This window comes from Miscanthus floridulus, chromosome 6 (assembly GCF_019320115.1).
Source record: "Miscanthus floridulus cultivar M001 chromosome 6, ASM1932011v1, whole genome shotgun sequence".
Classification (NCBI taxonomy): Eukaryota; Viridiplantae; Streptophyta; class Magnoliopsida; order Poales; family Poaceae; genus Miscanthus; species Miscanthus floridulus.
Window position 1 is genome coordinate 77,943,065 of NC_089585.1, and position 20,611 is coordinate 77,963,675.

Consider the following 20,611-nt stretch of genomic DNA (forward strand, 5'->3'; position numbering starts at 1 on the left):
CAAGCGCAAACATCAATATAAGCCAAATTGCAGCAAAACGAACAGGGCCGCCCCTATGTTGAGGTAGGGATGGCAAATGGGACGGACTCGGATCTGGTGGACTCTTTGTGCACCCGAAACGCGAAAACCACACCAAACACCGATTCAGGTAATAATCTATCCCAAAACCAAACCCGTGGATACCCGAAATCCAAATAGATATCCGAAACCCGCTTTGTACGGCAACATAGTAAGAGCAATAAGAATTTTCTATAAACATATGCATGATATATACACACATATTCACATGTATAAACAAGAGGCAACAAATAATAAATATTTTCATGAGTCAACTTAAAATAAATTTAATAATCTAAGTAAACAAGTTATTATTGTAAACACATGAGTTTTAATTCTAAATGATTTATTTCGATATTCATTGGATATCTACGGATGAAAAACCAAACCCAAAAATCATCGGTAAGAAATCATCCTAGACCCAAACCCACGTGACAAACCCGCGGATATCCGGCCCGAAACCACGCCACTGCCATCCTTACGTGGAGGGTCGAGGCCACCCTTCCTGCCCCCTCTCCAATGTCCCATGCCCATCCCCAAAACCCAACCCAATACCAACATTTCAGAGAGCGCGGGACTCGAGGCGCCACACCGGCTCCCCCCACCGGCACCGGCACGCACCATGGGCCCTACCACAGCTCGCATCCTTCGCCTCGTGACCGTCGTCGCCGTGTTCGTGTTCCTCCTCTCCTCCCCCGCCTCCGCCTCCACCGTGGACGCCGCCTCCGCCCTGGACGCCGCCACGCGGTGCGCGGCCACGATCGTGTCCATCTCGCCGTGCCTGCCGCACGTGGCGGCCGTGGCGCCACCGCTGGCTGGCTCCCCGCCCGCACCCACCGACGCCTGCTGCGTCGCCTTCCTCCGCGCCGTATCCCCGTCGGCGGCGGGAGGCGGAGAGGAGGGCTGCCTATGCCACCTGCTCCGCAACCCGCTTCTCCTCGGCTTCCCCATCGACGCCGCCCGCCTCGCTGCGCTCCTCCCTGCCTGCGCTGCGGGAAACGCCTTTGCCGCCGCCACCGTGGAGGCCGCCACCCTCTTCGCCGACGCCTGCCGTGGTGAGGAGTCACGCCCCCTCGTGCCTTTCTCCCCTCTCGCACCATGATTGAAGAACCATCTGCGTTGTTGCGTCAGGTTCCTGTACACGTTCTCGTCGCAATGCTGCTGTCTTTGCGCGCTTTTGTTGTGTACAACCGCATATGGAGGACTAGCTCAAGTTGTGGATGACAAATAGCACTGGCTTGCTTGCTGCCACGCGCCATTATCGTTCAGTTCTCTGATGGCTAGTCGTCAACTTAATCAGTCGTCTATTTTTTTTTTCAAATTTTAGGGACTCTATTTTGTCCTGACATTAATTGCTGCAATAGTAGTATTTCTGCTCTTTGGTACTGGTTCTTAGCATGATTTTCTTTTTGGTCTCAAGTCATATCCAGTTGTTTGGCAGATAAGTATTCTATAATTCCTTCCTTGAGTTTGTTTGTGTTCTTACTTCTTAGGGCCTGTTTGATGCATAGGGCTAATTATTAGCCAGCTAATTTTTAGCCCAAATTAGCTCTAGCCTATCCAAACAGGAAGCTAATATGGAGCTAATTTGGGCTAATTTTTAGCCTCAACTAGTAACTAGGCTTAGCTGATTCAAATAGGCCCTTAGCAAGACTCAGTTCATTTGTTGTGTTGCTTATCAATCATTGTTTCGCGTTGTAGGGGAAAGGCAGCTAGCATGTTTCATTCTTGTAATATAAGGCAACATTACTTTTTTCACCCTTCTCTTTCATAATTTAAGATACACCATTAGTTTGGCACGTGCTAAACAAAATGTTAGTTTCTTTGGAACCATGATTAGTCATCTACCAATCTTAATCAATTTTCCACGTTTTGTCTTCATGTCATATCCTGATGCTAAATCTTCATGTCATATCCTGATGGTTTAGCAGGAGACAAACATTACCTGATGCTTGGCAAATTTGTCTCCCTTACTATAAGTTCACCTATTTTTGTTATGTTAGAAGCTTCCATCTTTCTTCTTGACATGCAGATCGCACATGTACTGCTTGTGGTGTTTATCCTAATCATATGACTGAACGAGATAAAGAGTATAAAAAAGAGATAAGAGTATAATATTGCACAATCCATTAACTTCTCACTGATCATTTTGTTGTTTCATTTCCTGAACATAGAACTGAAGGCGCTGCCGGAATTGCATTTCATGCCCCAGTCAACAACCAGGCAAGAAATTTCCCCAGGTGAACATATTTCTTCAGATTACCACTCCATTTTTTTTTTAAAAAAGGTTCTCACTGCTTTTCTGTCCACACGAATGTTAGTTTGTTGTGCAATTACAGTTTGTGTTTCATGAGATTGGACATGTTCATAATGTATCTTAACTACATGACACATCATGTGATGCGCATTTCATAGTTCATAACTCTTTAGTACTTTGTGTTATTGTTTATATTAACTATTCTTACTGTGTCGTAATGAAGAATGCTTTGTAATTTGTGTTATTCTGTATGGACTATTGTGTACTTTGTGGTAATGAGCATTCTCTATAGCATGGTTGCCTTCCTATGAATTAATCTTTTGATACATATGTGTTGGTGCAGCTGCTGTCCCTGAGTTAATGTCCAAGCCAATGGAGGCAGTTCCACCAGCTGGGTCTATGGTTCGTTCAGGCGCTGAGGTCTCCAGCTCCCGTGGCATTCCCATTGCTGCATTGATCCTCGTGGCAGCAGGAGCTGTTATCACGTAGTTCTTGTGATGTTTAAGTGCCACTTAATACTCTCGTTGACCTCGATCTTGAACTGCGTTTTGTCATGCCTAGCTTTGACGATTCATATGGCCATTGTATATTGCTAAGAGTCATGGTGTAACGAAGAGATGGTCTCTGAAAAAAACCTTTCTGACCGCGGTGGATTCTGTCTACCATATTTTACCAGTGCTACTCCTATCACATGTTCATGCACCGCTTACAAAGAGTGGCACCAATAGATGCAGTTTCTTCTGTGCTGAGTTTCTTTTCACCTGAAAAGGAGTGGCGCCAATAGAAGCAGTTTCTGCGGTGCTGAGATTACCTTTCGAAAAAGAAAAAAAATTTCTCTTCAGCTGAGTGTCTCTCTTGTTGGTGGCGATACATTCGAACCACCACCTTTCCGGTGGCCTCACATTTGGTAGGCGTATTGGGCTCGAATTTGATAGGCATATTGGCCTCGCATTTGATTGGCGTATTAGACTAGAAAAAAGTCAAATTTATAAAGTTTGAACAACAATTGGTTAAATTATGTGCAAGTTTAGAGCATGAAATTTACATGAATAGATCTGTGTTCGTAGTGGATTTAAGATGATATTGATTCTTTATTAATGGACTATGTACTACAAGAGAAAGTGCGGATAAAAACCTATTTATATGACATTTTCTGGTCAAATATGTCTATTGTTTCTAGACAGAGGGAGTATTAGCTGCTATTAATTAGTTTGGTCCAACTAGTGAAATAGTTGTTAGTTGGATATTCAGCTAAACATTAGCTAGACATTTGAATACAACAACAACAATAACAAAGCCTTTAAGTCCCAAACAAGTTGGAGTAGGCTAGAGTTGAAACCCAGCAGAAGCAAGGTTCAGGCACGTGAATAGCAGTCTTCCAAGCACTCCTATCTAAGGCTAAGTCTTTGGGTATATTCCATCATTTCAAGTCTCATTTTATTGCCTCTACCCAAGTCAACTTCGGTCTTCCTCTGCCTCTCTTCACGTTACTATCCTGTCCTAGGATTCCACTACGCACCGGTGCCTCTGGAGGTCTCCGTTGGACATGTCCAAACCATCTCAACCTGTGTTGGATAAGCTTCTCTTCAATTGGTGCTACCCCTAATCTATCACGTATATCATCGTTCCGAACTCGATCCCTTCTTGTATGACCGCAAATCCAACGCAACATACGCATTTCTGCGACACTTATCTGTTGAACCTGTCGTCTTTTGGTAGGCCAACATTCTGCACCATACAACATAGCAGGTCTAATCGTCATCCTATAAAACTTGCCATTTAGCTTCTGTGGTACCCTTTTGTCACATAGGACACCAGATGCTTGCCGCCACTTCATCCATCCTACTTTGATTCTATGGTTAACATCTTCATCAATATCCCCGTCTCTCTGTAGCATTGATCCTAAATATCGAAAGGTATCCTTCCTAGGCACTACTTGACCTTCCAAACTAATATCTTCCTCCTCCTAAATAGTAGTGCCGAAGTCACATCTCATATATTCAGTTTTAGTTCTACTGAGTCTAAAACCTTTGGACCCCAAAGTCTCCCACCATAACTCTAGTTTCTGATTCACTCCTGTTCGGCTTTCATCAACTAGCACTACATCATCCGCGAAAAGCATACACCAAGGGATATCCCCTTGTATGTCCCTTGTGACCTCATCCATTACTAAGGCAAACAAATAAGGGCTCAAAGCTGACCCTTGATGTAGTCCTATCCTAATTGGGAAGTCATCCGTGTCTCTATCACTTGTTCGAACTCTAGTCACAACATTATTGTACATGTCTTTAATAAGCCCGACGTACTTCGTTGGGACTTTATGTTTGTCTAAAGCCTACCACATAATATTCCTTGGTATTTTATCATAAGCTAGACATATTTGAATCTAATGAGCTAATTATTAGTAGCTAATTATTATCTCCATGGATCAAACAAGCCCTAAAAGCGCAACATACTAACCTTGCATTTGAGTCCCTTCCACTCTAGGTCCCTGAAAGCACCTACGCCCCAAATTTGGTTTTGGCAATTAATGACAACATGATTATTATGACAATCATGTTTTTTGTAGAGGCTGTATAAGTTAGGTCACAATAATGATTGATGTTGGGCAATCAATGGTTTTTGTGCCTCTATTTGGTGGAATTCATTTTAGTTTTCAAAGGATATACGACAAGGCTAAAGACGGACTAGATCTAAGTGTCAAAGGGTGTTGAGAGACACTTAGAGTAGTTTAGAACTTTGTTTTTCCTTTGATCGAACTATAAAGTGGGTATGAATTAGTAGCTTGACCTACTTAGTGTACTGAGTTGGTGTGGTGTACACTTGTCAAACTTAGCACTAGGTAGCTCCAAGGAAGCCCAAAGTCAATTGGAAACAAAGCCATTCATGTATATGTTTGAAATGGAAGTGAATGGAGCTCTTTTTTGTACCACTAGATTAGTCCAGAGCCCTGGTAGAGGGACCAACGGACTATCCACTACAGAGGGTCAGCTAGGATTAGCTGAACATAGAGGAGAAGGGATGCTTAGTCATTGGAGCATCTAGTGTTGTCCAGAGAGGTTCTAGAGAGGTTTTATGGCCACTGGATTAGTTCAGAGCCTAGCACCAGACTATGCATTACTATGTATTGTATCATGCACAATAACATCTAGTGGAGAAAGTAGCCGTTGGAGTGGCACTGGACTAGTCGGGTGCTCGGTTCAAATAGGCATCGGATCATCAGGTGACCTTGATTTCTATGTAGTGGGTTTCAAATGGCTAGTTCTCAGAGTGAAGGGTATTTATACCTTCCCATCTTGGTCATGGCTACTCTCTTGCCACTCTAAACCACAGGATACATCTATGGGAGAGCAAGGGGGAGTTCAAGCTTAGTAGAGTGATTGGGAATTGCTAATTGCAAAATTATGGACTCCATTAGTGTTTAGGGAGTAGCAAATGTACATCCACTCTTCTCATTAGGCTTGGTTCGGTAAAGTGAGAGTTTGTTATTGTTACTCTTGTTGATTAGCATCACCTAGATGGCTTGGTGGTGTTAAGAAGCTCGGTGATCTCTTAGAGATTATTGTGTGAGGCCCAAGCCATGGTGTAAACGATTGTGGGTGATTCACCATGTCGTAGTGGTGAAGAATTAATCCGTAGAGAGCACTTGGTCCTTGCATGGATCAAGGGGGAGCTATGCCCTTGCGCGGGTTCTCCAACAAGGACTTGTGCAGAGTGCTGACTCTCCGATACTGAAATGATCCATGATTTCCTCGAAGGGAAATCCACAAATACAAACCATAATGTGATAGTCCTAGGAGATCACGCCATCACATTATTGAATCTTAGTCGATATCACAAGTCATACAACGAATACCTATCTTAGAAGGGTACAAATAAAGAGATTTACCCTAACTATTACATCGCCACTTGGCGGAATCACTCATCACATAGCATACATAACAGCATCCGAGTAGGCGTAGCGCCTTAGCAGGTGAAGGCTCCTCCTTCATAGGCAATCTTGTACGTAGGACAAGACCCTCTAATCCTCCCATCCATTGGCCTAGTAGACCTCCACCTAATACCCACCCCTAAAAGTTGGTCTAGAAAGAGTTAGAACCCATGATAAGAGAGCAACAAGTCTTCCCGCTCCCATAAGCAAGTATGTGCTCAAGATAATAAGTCTGTGACCTGACTATCATCCACAACAATGGACGGTCCTCAATTGACACAGACGGAACAAGTGCAATCCAAGCCTCGCCCGAATGCCTATCCAAGTCCCGATCCAACGTACCATTCCAATTCGCCTGGTCTCCAATTATCCTCCATATACATTCCATGTTATAGTAATATAATAACAACAATAATATCTTTCCTATCTCAAGCGAGTGACTAAGTAATCACTTGACTTCTATCGGGTCCTATAACATAGCAATTTACACGATCCTGACATACTAGTATGACTCATAGGATGAGGATATATATATATATGCAAGTGGTTTTCATTCGACTCCATAAAACTTAATGCACAAGCATAAAATAAAGTGTAGAATAATAGAGGTTATGCACCGAGGCTTGCCTAGGTAAGATGTAACCAAAAGTTAGCATTCCATCATGGTGACACGATCATCAAGGCATCATCTTTTCTGCTACTCCGGTCGACTCCACGATCCGTCGTTGTTCCTATTATGATATACGTGGATGCAACGCAGAAAACGTAATTAATCAATGGCAACCAGTAACTCTTAAAATACATTGACTTCTCTCAAGCTAATGAGCTCACTCTAACGGCTAACGCACCAGGCTACGTGTCCACGTGGTCGAGTAAGACGTCGTTTCCCAAAAAAATGTTTTAGTTCTACTATCCCAAGATGTTTTGTCATTTTATTGATTAAATATATATATATTTGAACTGGGCTCATTTAGCTACCTTAGCAAACTAATTATTATAGAGCTATAAAAATTATAGTTAGCCTATAATAATACTAGGAACTTATTGTAAAATTTTTAGAATTAACACCAGCACTGATTGATCATAAAAATTCCTACAAGTTCATATTTTAATAATATTAAAGCATGTTAAAGTATTTAGAGCAACCTAGAAATATTTTAGAGTTATGTGAACCAAACACACTAACAGATAGATTATGATTTTAGGAACCTAACAAAATTAGTTTCACAATTTTTTGTCAACTACATAAGCTTGCCCTAGAAACTAAATTAGAAAATATTTTAGAAAAAGAAAGGGCCGGTGTCAAGTAATTCGGCTTGGCGGCACAATGGCCCTAGCGCAGGAGCGTGGCTTGAGCATAGCAGGCCAGCCCAGGAGCGGCCCACGGCGAAAGAGCCCCGCGCGCGCTGGCATTTTTGCAAAAGGGCCCTCAGATTTTGAACTGAATCCTCCCGCAGTCCAAACACTATTTATCTCTCTCTAACAATCCCACTTAACCCCTTGTGTTTCCTCTAATCCTTGGTACGTGGTCCTTGGCAGTGGCGCGCACGATGCGTGGCACCAGTTGGCACTCGACGGTTACGTCGGGCACCTGCGGGGGTCTCCAGTGGCCTAGGGTGGCTGGGCATCTAAGTTACTACGGTTCACAGTCTAGGGGTGGTGGTTTGGGACTCAGAGAGGTACTGTGGCCTAGCCAACCATGGTGGCGGCTAGAGCAAGCATGGTTCACGGCAGTCAGCGAGGCTGTTCCGACGAACTAGAGCAGGCGCCAAGGACAATGGGAGGTGTAGGAGCAATAGGAGATTACCACAAGTCTAGCCGATGTGACGGTTGAATCGAAGGTGGCCCGAGCAGGTCTAGCCACGTGCACCTGCGCGGTACGGTGGCGTTTCGAGCGCAGCGTGGACGCGTCAACTCATCGCCGTTGAGGGTTCTGGCCAAGCTGAGGCGAGCACCTAGATGGAGGAGGTCAAGGTGAGTTCAAACGTCCATCAATTGAACTACTAGCGATGACAAGAGACTCACCCCCAACTAGGCTAAGGCATGACGGCGAAACTGACCAGCGATGAGCAAAACTTGAAGCTTGCCGGCAATAAAGCTTGGTTGTGCCTTGGTACGGGTCGAGCTGCTAGCTAGCTTCCACACCTAGCTACTAGGGGCATTGAATCGAGGTGCGATATCCTATGCAGCACGAATTTAACTCATGGAGTGGTGCGGTTCCGTCAACGGCAAGGGTAGACGGGGCAGCGGCTTCACGATAAGGGCAAGCAACGCGACGGGATAGTGGAGGCAGGCAGCGACTCGGACGGTAGGTGGATCGAGTGGTCGGGATGGGCGCCACATCGGCTAGCACTATGGCGCTTGGCTGGTAGTGGCCAACGGCCTCGTGCATGGCAGCGCGCGTGCAGCGGCACGACTCGGCACGCATGGCACAAGAGCGGGTACAGCACAACACCGTAGGGCGACAGCAACAGCACTGATGGCCCACGGTACGGCATACGCACATTCGGCCCATGGCCTCACGCAATGACGACGCAAGGAGTGTGGCCAGCGACACAGGCTACCATTCTAGTGATGGGCACGACTTTTAAAGCACCTGACCAAAATCAAACTAGCTCAATTGAGACCAAACCAATTCGATAGGGCTCAAGAGAGTACTAAGGGCTATCAAGAGGAGCATCAAACTGCAAACTTAGATGGATTACCAAGAGGGATAGAGACATGCCAATATAGGTTCGTCAAGCAGTATGCCTGTTCATGAACGGAGTCCAAAACAAGGCCAACAACACGTTCTATGGAAGTTTGAGCAATTTTTAAAACACCAACCCAAATTCAAACTAGCCCATGAACTACCTCATGCTAAAGTACTCACTATGGTACAACCAATAGTGCAAAAAACATGAATCTAGTGTTTAAGAAATTTAATCAAAATTTAAATGCCAAAATGGCATCGTCATTAGGTTTTCAGACTTGGTCATTTTAGTTCTAGAAACTAGAATTAAATTCCAAATTCAACCTTGAGCTATCAAAAATACTATTGAACAACATTTATTTACCGAAATAAAAGTTACATTTCCATCTACTGAACTTACACTTTGAATTTTATTTAAGTACTATATACAAGTCGCATTTTATTTTTGTTTATAAAAATTATTTTTTGTGCCAAACAATTAAAACGACCTATCCCATTTTTCTTGTTAGGATTTTCATTAGCACTTTTATGCACTAAGTTAACTTGGGATATTTAGTTGAGTCCACAAAAGTGAGTCACATAGGATTCGCTTATCATTTAGTTTTTCTTAACTACAGGAGTGAGTCATATAAGATACATGTACCATTTCATGTGTGTTTAAAATTTTAAAACTTTGAGGCACTCTATTCGTTAATTCTCTTAGGCCTTAATCTAGGTACTAAGCAAGCTCATAATACTAGGAGTGTTACACCTATGCTTTGCTTTTGCTTTGTGGTTAGTGGTATGCAAGGGTAAGAGAAAAGGCCTATAATTGGCCATAGTCTCTAAGTTCATCAATATTTTATAATTGTTTCTCAAGTTTTAACCCATTTCCATCCATCCATCCCAGCCACACACATGTCCACGTCCACACATCTCACCACTCTCTTGCTCTCTAGGCGGCAAGGACAACTCCCTCTCGTGCCTTGCCTCAACGACTAACAAACAGATCCTGATCCAACCTAGGGGAAGAGAAGAAAAACACCTCTCACTAGTCAAGTGAAGCGGATAACATAGGTAAGGTCCATAACCAGTTAAGGAAACGACTATGTATCGATCGATCAACCAAAACTCTAAAGAGGGTAACACTTAGACCCACAAAATCACCAACATCGGTGGCTCCCCACCTAGGATGATTCTGGGCTACTCTCCAAATAGGTGGGATACCACCCTACCACTCAGTCGTGAGTCACACCGAAGTCCACCACCACGCTGAGACTGTGAAACATAGCACCAGGCCACCAAAAGGGTCACTGCATGGTCTTGGGAGGGTTAGAGGATATGCCCTTGCCTCCCTACACTATTACTACTGAAAGTGCATCTAGCCCTTTAGTGGGTTTTGGATGATTGAATGACAACATGATTAAAGGTCTAACCCATTTGCTAAGTGTGGACAAGAAATAGATTATCTCACATATATTTAATGAAAGCCAAAATGATGTATTGTTAGAAACAATCTAGTTCAAACACAAGACAACAATGCAAATGTAATTCATGTAAGGCTTATTCATTGTGGGATTCGATAACTCATATGAAAGCAAGCACGTTGAAAAATAATTAATGAGACAAGAGGGATCGCATATGGAATGGTCTCAAGCTTGCTATATGAAAGACAAGTATACAAATGAACTTAATGAATGATTTGACACCAAGTGTGACTAGATGGCTTGAGATGGTGAAGATAGCAAGGAAAGGCTTTGAGGTACTAAGCAAGGGTGAAGGCCAAGCGATGGCTGGGCGACCGAGGAACCTAGCTAGGGTGAAGAAGGAAGTACTTGCATTTAGTCAAGGCACCAATCAAATCATATTGGTCATATTGAAGTGAAGAATCAAATCCTAGATGAATTTATAAAGGGATGACTTGATACCTTTGAAGCCAACTCTCATTTGTTGAAAGGAATCAAGCGAAATGCTCAAGATGGCTATGCTCAAGGATAAAATCAAAGTTGACACCCACTCTTGATGAAGATTGAAAGCTATGGCATTTCAGTTCAAGAAAATTCAACTCAAGCGCTTCAAATTCCTTCTTCAGTTAAACTTGAGTTATAGGTATGTCGTACTATTAAGAGGAATGCATCATGTTGATAGATAATCATTCATAAGTGCTCAAGTCAACCCATGTGAGGTTTGATTGTTTGAGAGACAAAAGAGCTAACTTGTTTTCTGCTGGTCTAGTACTAGACATGTCTAGTATTTGCCCAGTCATAGCAATTTCTTTGTTGTGTCAGCTTGGCTCGTCGGGAGTTTCAGAGGTCGGGAGTTTCGGCAATCATCGGGAGTTCTGACGCCTCACAATGACACTAACAAAGTTACTGTTGGGGCTGTACAGTCGATACCGTACGTGTCCGGTATTGATACCGGACATGTCTAGTATTTGCCCAGTCACGGTAAAATTCTTGGTGTTCTCAGGTTGGTTCAACGGGAGTTTCGGCAATCATCAAAAGTTAGCCATTGGGGCTTTACGGCAAATACCGGACGTGTCCAGTATTGCCCAACGGCTACATAACGGCTTGTTTTTCAAAGGGGCTATAAATACCCCTTAGCCTCCACCTTTGGAGGCTGCTGATTCTGCTGACATTCTCACACATTTTTGAGCCTTGAGAACACTCTCCAACCCTCTCTTAGTGAGTGATTGATTCAAACTTGCAAAATCCATCTTGTGGGTTGAGTGAGATTCAAAATTGAGAGCAAGCCACCCTTGAGCACTTGTGCATATTTGTTGATCTCATGATTTGCATTTGTTACTCTTAGACTCTTCGGTCCTAGATGGCTAGGCATCGTCGGAGAGCACCCAAGAGGTTGTGGTGTGCCTCAGGAAGTTTGTAATGGTTCGATTCCACCGCCATAAGGGAAGGAATCAACTAGTGGAAGGAGGAAAAGGAGTTGGAAAAGACTTCGGCTAGAGTGGCCTTCATGGTCCTCTAGTCGCAACCCCCTCAACGGAGAGTAGGACTCGACGGAGTTCGAACTTCGGTAAAACAAATACCATGTCTTGATCTCTCTTTCCATTTGGTATTTGTGATCTTCGTGTGTTGCTTGAGCTTGCAAACAGGTTACTAGTTGGTCCCTGCAACTTGGTGTGAAAGGAGAAACCGAAAGGAGCAAGTTGGGAATTGGTCTATAGAATTCGTGAATACTGGACGTGTCCGGTGTTTCTCACCAGCACCCAAATTATTTATTCTCTATTCAAATCTTTGTGTTGCAGGGTTGTAGATCCTAGACTTATTTAGTACTTGTTGTTTACTCTTTGGTTGACTTGTGAGGGGTTTAATTCTCTGATTTAGAGTTTCCAAGAAATTGGAAACTCCAATACTAATAGTTTCCACATTTTGAAGGGTTGATTTTTAGAAACACCTATTCACCCCCCTTCTAGGCAGCATCCTCAGTCCGTTCAACTATGACCTAGCAGAAGTGCTATCACCCTAGCCAGATCACACACTACTATAGTAGACCCACCATAGTCGGGTCGTAACCCCCCATCACAACTGGTTTTCGGCCTCGATAGTAAATGGTCAACGGTGGTAGTCCATGTCATCACCATTGGTTCACAACCGGCTATGATAGACCCTCAACACCGCCACATTGGTCAATGATCCGACAGTAAACATGATAATCACTGTCTCCTTGCACCATGACCCGACTATGTGTAGTGCGGGTTCACCATCACTTTCACGTCCGATACGTCTGTGAAAATGTGAACAACACTGCCGTTTGGCCGTCTGAATGGCCTGTGTACTAGTCAACATCACCGTCGCATTGCACAATGGCCCAATTGTGTGAAGTGCCAGTTCACCATCACTTTGACATCCTATTCGTCTATGTTGAGGTGAACATCACCATCGCCTTGCAATGTGATCCGCCTTTGATGATCCTTTAGTCGGTGTTGGGTTACTAAATGATTCGGCGGTGATACACTTTTGATCCCTGCCGCATCAGACGAATAGCGTCGGTGTTGGATGTTTGGCGGTGATGACAAAACAACCAACGACGCTTACATCCGACGGTAACAGAATTGTAAATGTATTTACTAATTTAGCTGGGCCTTAGTAGCTTACTAAACACAAACCATATAGATATATTCATTACATCCATTCATCGTGTCCACGCACAAGAGTACTTTTTACAATAACAATCAACACTAACATAACAATTGTGTGAACTGATATACTAACACAAGTGGTACATATAATACAAAATAAAGGTACTACTCCCAACAGACAATGAAAACGAGGTAGATGTGCTCCAATCCTATGTGGCACTCTGCTTCCAAGGCAAAGCTTCTTTCAGATTGGTAGCCAATGCACCATGGAACCCTCTTCTTCCTCCCTTAGCCATTGCAGGAAAATTGTTCAAAAGCACTCAGACTCCACAACCAACACAAAGCAAAAAAAATAATAATATTCAACATACCAGTTACTTCAGTTACCAAGCCAAAATTGGACTATATACAGAATCAAAATAACTCCCTACCTCAACAAAGACATGTCGTAACAACAAAATACAACATACACACCTTTACTGCTCTGCTAATGAGTCTATGAACATTCACCAAAACTTGTGAAATCCATTTGTTTAAACTCCTATACCTATGTTTGGTGATGGAATTAAGTATATATGTAGGATATATTGACGGTTTATGATGAGTGTTAACTACCGTCAACACCCATCTAACAAAAAAATGTACCTATAGTTTGAAACATTTCAGTTTTATAAACAATTATGCATGCAATTAGATTAGTTTTAAAGGACAAATTAAGTGGTCAGCAAACTAATTCAAATGATCTATAGATAGTTGGTAATCGTGCCTATTTAATGAAAATGAAAGTCCCACTGAGACTGGCCTTTATAGATGAGTATGAAATATGCACGTGAATGTAAACCGCCTCATTTTCCACGACTCGTCATCTTCGCCGCGCCATCGCTCATGACCCGCAGTGGGTGACTGCGCAAGTCACGAATCTCGAATAGTTCTAGTCATGAATGCTATCCAGATCATGACCTTGGCCCGATAGAGGTAGAGGCGATCCTCCTACGTTAGGATGCCGACGACAATGCCCGTGTCGCAGCACAGTTGTCGACAAAAAATAGTCGGTGCTTTGACGCCCTCAACTAGGCAGCAGTCACAGATGTCCGCATGGTGGCGCATGTGGGGGCGACAATGGAACAGCGTCTCCATGCCTTGCCTGGAACATCTATGTGTTTATTGTTTGAACTTTGAACATCTTTGTGTTTACTGTTTGAACTTTGAATGGCATGTGGACAGGCGGCGAGCCAGAGGGCTAGAGAGGCACAGTGGCGCAACGTACGTTGATAAAGGAGGAGGCGGGGGAGGCAGCCGAGTGGTTGCTACAATTTTTTTGTTTGCTTCAGGGGTTCAACGAAAGTACTCGAACGAAACAAGTTCCCTATATAACGTGAGATGTGTCTGCACCCAGTCAAATTCCCATTGCTCAGACTATCATGTTACTTTGTGAACCAAAATGTTTACACAAATGCACACCTTACATGCATTTGTACCTGGGCTGTACATGGTTTCATAGGTTCTGATCGTCTGCACTCCCTCGGTTGTGTTTGAAGCCACCGCTTCAGGAATCTAACGTTGATGCTCATGAGACATGACTTGGCTTCAACATAGATCAAAGGCACTCATGAATGTTTAACATATTATAGATCAGATCAAAGACAACCAGAAAGAAATCTGTAGTGTGGGTGGGCACGTCAATGCGACGGGCCGAGAGGCAATGTCCCCTGCTGTAACAGGCTGCTGACGCCACCCACACATGAATGCAGGAGCACATCGTTCATCAATTACATTGTCTAGGTAGTTAAGATTTCAGATGGCCGGACCTTGTGTGATCATGTAAAGTATACAATGCGGCCCAATCCAAGTAGTCACAATAGTTGAAGGGCACACTAAGGACTTGCTTCGATTTCTCTTTTTTTTAGAAGCACGCATCAGATTATAAATCTGAATTCAGAATAAAAATAATCTTTGATGCATGTTGTTGTAAGTTCAACAAATGTTATCAAATACAAAAAAGTTAGACGAGTTGGGTTCAACACATATCAAAGCCATTTCAGGAGTACTACTACTGATATAAATGTTGTGACCTGATTGCACTTCAGTAGGCAATAGTTTTACTCACAGCTCGGTACTATATAGTGTCCGATGAGATCAAATGTGCCGCATTCAGGACTTTTATGCGAGTGCAATAAAATATGAGAATGAAGCGAATGCGGCAGGAAAGCTGGACACTAGAAGTGAATCGAGAAAAAGGAGCTTTTGACCATCATGACACGCTTGAGACTTGAATGCCTAATATGGTTATGATAGGTCTTTTTTATACTTATTTCACTCCTAATCCAAGCAGTCACAACAATCAAGGGGTAGACTGATTGCTACGACACTTTATACTATACTATGAGATCAAATACTCAGCGTCTGGACTTTCTTGCGTTCGCAGTAAAAGTCAACAGTTATGGCTCCTCCGTTCTGCATTATATCGAGCGAGACTTGTTCAGATGAACTCCTCGCTGTATGGTTCTTTCAAGTTCAATAAATTTTATCAAAGACACGAGTTGGCTTCAACAAAGATCAAAAGCACTCATGAATGTTTAGCACATTATAGATCAGATCAAAGACAAGCAAGAAAGAAATCTGTAGCGAAAAGCAACCAATAGGTTCTAAAAACCAGCTACAAAATGACCAAATGACCTGAGCTACACCACGCTCAACAGAGTTTAACCCACCTAATACAAAGTTCAGCAAAAGTTAACACCAACATGTAAATAATAGTTCACATATTTGCAAGGGCATCTCACAGATCAAACCTAGTCATGACTACTAATACTACTGATATGTCCCACAGATCAAGGGTCAAGGCGGGCGTGCCAGATGTTGTCCATGTCTAGCTTCGCTAAGACGGACATTGGCGACCGGCTCGAAGCTCATGAACAGATCGTCCATGGGATGCTTTTTTTCTCTTTCTCTAGAAACTCGAATCCCCTTAGAATCCATGACTTTTTTGGGTGGCAAATCCATGGGGATATCATTTGAATAACCCATTTAGTTATTTATGGAGCTGTTTTCCATCCCTAGGTGTGACTTTCCCTTGCTTCCAAATTAGACCTTAGTTCAAACAGCCACAGATGCAGTCACACACAAAAAAATCCACAGATGTAGCGCAATAAGCTGCAGTGAGCAGGTTTATTTTTTCTTTTCTTGGTAATTTTTAGGTGTCAAATTCATGGATCTTTTAATTATTTATTATCATCCTCTTTTAGTTTTATGTTTATTTATATTATGAAAAATAAAAAAGGCAACAACTACCTAAAGCAAAAAAAAATTAAAAGACAGATATTAGGTACCATTTTGTAAACATTTCCTATTAAAACACGAAATAAATTTCGGTCTCTGCTGAGAGGAAACGGGGAGATCTGCCTACGCAAAATTTCAGCACCGTGCCGAGCAGTGCCACCAGCACGCACCGAAAATTAGATGTCTCTCTTTTGCCCTCCACGCGAAAATTAGGTTTACCATGCCATAGATTTCAGACAAGGGTATTTGTGGTACTGTGATCGCCACATAAAAGTGCAAGAAGTCACCGTCTCCGCCTCCATCTCCATTCTCCAGCCGCACTGTCTCTCCTCCCGCTCCAAATCCTAGCTAGCCCCATGGCCTCTGTCTCCATGTGGACCAATAAGAATAAGACACCTGGTCCAATGAAGAAGTGACATGTGATCCAACCGCAACACGATACGTGTGCCAATAGAAAACTGATATGAGGAACAACAGGGACCCAACACGTGGTCCAGTAAGAACCTAAAATGTTGAAAGGTCCTAAATGGCTAGAGGGGGGGGGTGAATAGCCTATAAAAATCCTCTACAAATACACTAGAGCAAGTGGTTAGAAACCTAAATGGCAAAATACAATTTTGCTCTAGCTCTACAAGGGTTGCAAGCCACCTATACCAACAATTCTAGTTGTTATGATCACTAAGCACATTCAAAGGCTATGTCACTACTATCTAAGTTAGAGAGCTCTCAAGGACTAGAGTAAAGAGCCTCACTAACCAAACTACTCAACAAACAAGCAGCTCTCAAAGCTAATTACACTAAAGAGCTTAGCTACACTAGAATGTAAATACAAGAGAGTGGGTAGTAAGGTTGTACCGCCATGGCAAGTGTGATGAACCAATCAATATGAATGCCAAGAGAATCACCGGGAGAATGCTAATCACAATATACACAAGATTTTTCTCTCGAGGTTCACGTGCTTGTCGGCACGCTAGTCCCTATTGTGTCGACCAACACTTGGCGGTTCGGCGACTAATTGGACACCACACCAAGCCTTCACTAGGCGCTGCAAGAATCTACCCAAAGTGAGGTAACTCAATGACACGAGCAATCCACTAGAGTTACCTTTCGGGTCTCCGCCGAAGGAAGGTACAAGACCCCTCACAATCACCGGGAGATAGCCACAAACAATCACTAACTCATGCTAATGGTCCTCCACTGCACCAAGCATTCTAGGTAGGGATGAAAACGGTATGGAAATATTCTAAACCGACCGCTTTCGTTTTCTATATTATGATACCGTTTTCTATATTATGATATCGTTTCCGAATTTTACCAAACATAAAAATTTGTCATTTTCAATTGGTTTCGCAACCATTTTCAACCATTTTTTGTACTCTTTAATTGCTAAAATGTAGAAATATCCCAAACCGACCGCTTTCGTTTTCTATATTGTAATACCGTTTTCGACCGTTTTCATCCCTAATTCTAGGTGGCGGCAACCACCAAGAGTAACTAGGAATCCGCAGCCACAACGATCCCCAAGTGCCACTAGATGCAATCACTCAAGCAAATGCACTTGGAATCACTCCTAATCTCACTATAAAGATGAATCAATGATGGAGATGAGTGGAAGGTGTTTGCTTAGGCTCACAAGGATGTCAAGTATGTCAAAGTGCCAAGAGAATGAGCCCATGGCCGGCCATGGTCTATTTATAGACCCCCAAACAAATAGAGCCATTATATTTTTTTGCATATTGACCGGACGCACGTGCGTAGAGACCGGACAGCGTCCAGCCGCTCTGACGCCGCCATGTGTCATGACCATTTAAAATAGTCCGTTGGGGTGCTCACACACCTGATCGGACGCATCGCTCTAGATGACTGGACGCCCCACCATGCAGAGTCCGGTCGAGGCCACTTTCCTTCAGAGAGCATCCCAGAGCAAGTTTTTCATGACCAGACGCGTCCGGTTCTTGGTGATCGGACTCACCCCTACGTCCGATCATAACGCCACCTCTGTGCCGACCCGTGAACAGTGTTAGATGTGCGTCCGTTCGCCTGGCTGAGCCAACGTCCGGTCGCATGCAGCCAGCTGCCTTTGCCTTGGGTCACTTGACCGGACGTGTCTGGTCATCACGGACCCAGCGTCCGGTCACCTCGACCACTCGTTTCTTTCACTTCACGAGGTGCTTCCTTTCACTAGATCAATGAAGCAAGCATGCAGCCACACACTCCCTCTCTTTGGCAAAGAGTGCATGCAATGCTTGTCTATTTTTATCCTTCTCAAAGTGCATGCAATGAAAGAGAAGCCGAGCGCACACAAGGCTCCCTCTTTCTTTTGCAATACAAGTGTGCTCTCCTCCATTCACTTTTGCACAGATTTCTTCTCCATTATCATCACCTTTGCAAATGTGCCAACACCACCAATTGTACACCACCATGTGAATGTGTGTTAGCATTTTTACAATCATTTTCAGGGCGTTAATTGTTAGCACACTAGGTCCCTAAATGTATATGCAAGAATTACTTCACCTAGTGGCACTCGATAACTGCTTAGCCAAAGATTTTTCCCTCTTTATAGTACGGCTATTGATCCTAAATACACTCACACCCTCTATGGTCTCTTAAGTGCCAAAATAAAAACTTATTTGATACATTTGCCTTGATCAACGTTGTTGTTGTTTTTCTCTTTCTTCCTTTCCAAGTTAGAGCACTTGATCTTCAAGTTTAGTCACCACCATCACCATGACCATCATCTAGCTCCACCACTTGACTTTGGACCGTCCTCTCTTGTCTACACACTTAGCTCAAGGATTAGTCCATAGATTTCATCAATTATCCAAAATTAAACTAGGGCTTTCAAACGTGCAAGAACCAGAGATGACCACGTTGTCTAATAAGAAGGTGACACGTACCTGAACCATCTCCAATGCAACTGGCTATAGCATGTACACGTGGAAAGCATCTCCAACGGAAGCACCCATCAGCGTGGCAGCCCCTGCCACGCATGCCAAAACAGTTCTAGACGGTCAGTTTTTCGTCACAGATCAAACAATTTCAATGACGAAGTTTCTAGGTTCGTCATGGAAGTTCAAGTGTGACGCGACTTTTTTGACGAACCGTTTTTTGTCATAAATTCGTCATAAAACTGAAATTATGACGAATTTGACTTCTTTAGTGACAAAAGATGTTCGTCATGTAAGTGAGATTCCTAGTAGTGTGAGGGAGCGAGCGGCACAGGTGTTTAGGATGGGCGCGCGACGCGGCCGGTGGTAGGGCGTGGGGCGGTGGGGCACGGTGTGGCAGCGAACGAGCGCGCGGTGGAGGAAGGGGCGCGGACAATAAGCGGTCACGCTGCTTCGCAGCCTAGCGGATAAACACGAAGGAGTTGGGGCGGGCAGGTGGACAAGCACAAGAGAGTGGGAGATTTTTTTTTTTTGAGCTGATACGTATAGCGGCTTCCTCAGGTACCGCGGGTCCAAATCCCAGTTCAGTTCGTGACATTGTGTCATGATACGAGGTTTGATCTATATAATTAATCAAACCTACATGTGGTCGATGGTTTTTGACATAAGGGTGTAATCTGCTATTTTAACTCCTGGTCTTCAGATATTTAAGGGGCTTTATTCAGTGCAATTTTGTGTGTAATGCTGAGTGAACTTTATAATAGCATGGTTTCAAAAATATAAAAGTTTTTTTTCCATCCAACACGTAGCAGCTTTGGATAACAAAAATATTTTACAAGGCCATAGCATCCAAACGGTAGTAGCTACGGGCTCGCACCAGAGCCCTCTGCCATCTGTGTGAGCAACAAGAAGCCGAAACAATCGATCACCTGCTCAGCAGCTGCACGTACACGGTAGGTACACGGGGGTTGACACTTGAGAGCATCCTGGAATGAGCCCCCGGCGTCGTGGAATTGACACAGCCTCTTCACACTTGTGTCCTGGCAAGTGTGAAAAGAAAGGAACGCCCGAGGGGCATAAACTAGCCTTCAGGCAACGAATAGAAGCTGATCAAACACAAGGCGGACTAACTAACTAAATTGGCTCAAAGATCTACCAATGTATAAATCTCCAAAGACTCACAAGTACATATTTTGTTGAATATTTAGTCATTTTGTCACATGCTTTAATTCAGAAATACGACATCACAGAGATCATGACATAAACGAGCACGAGTGACCCATCTATCGCATATGCAGATCTACTAGCGAAACACAAGGCGGACTAATGGGTTATAGAGCAGAAGCTCACGGACTTATAGTTGTTTAGCATCTGAGTAATAAGACTCTACGATTTGTAATCTTTTGTAATGATTTCAGATCGTCTATGC

General features: G+C 43.5%; 1 protein-coding gene across 1 annotated transcript; it reads left to right on the forward strand.

The window, feature by feature from the left end:
- Window positions 1-599: 599 nt before the first annotated feature.
- Window positions 600-2,969, forward strand: LOC136458415 (non-specific lipid-transfer protein EPAD1-like). Its single transcript, XM_066458353.1, has 3 exons — window positions 600-1,112; window positions 2,232-2,297; window positions 2,658-2,969. Exons 1-3 carry the CDS (start codon window positions 680-682, stop codon window positions 2,801-2,803), a joined length of 645 nt encoding a protein of 214 aa, XP_066314450.1. The 5' UTR covers window positions 600-679; the 3' UTR covers window positions 2,804-2,969.
- Window positions 2,970-20,611: the final 17,642 nt, after the last annotated feature.

What these genes read in the sequence shown, in the direction of transcription:
- LOC136458415 (XM_066458353.1), top strand. Translation starts at nt 680, where the DNA reads ATGGGCCCTACCACAGCTCGCATCCTTCGCCTCGTGACCGTCGTCGCC. An exon ending in CTTCGCCGACGCCTGCCGTG is followed by an intron (nt 1,113 to 2,231) that starts GTGAGGAGTCAC and finishes TCCTGAACATAG; the next exon opens with AACTGAAGGCGCTGCCGGAA. An exon ending in CAGGCAAGAAATTTCCCCAG is followed by an intron (nt 2,298 to 2,657) that starts GTGAACATATTT and finishes GTGTTGGTGCAG; the next exon opens with CTGCTGTCCCTGAGTTAATG.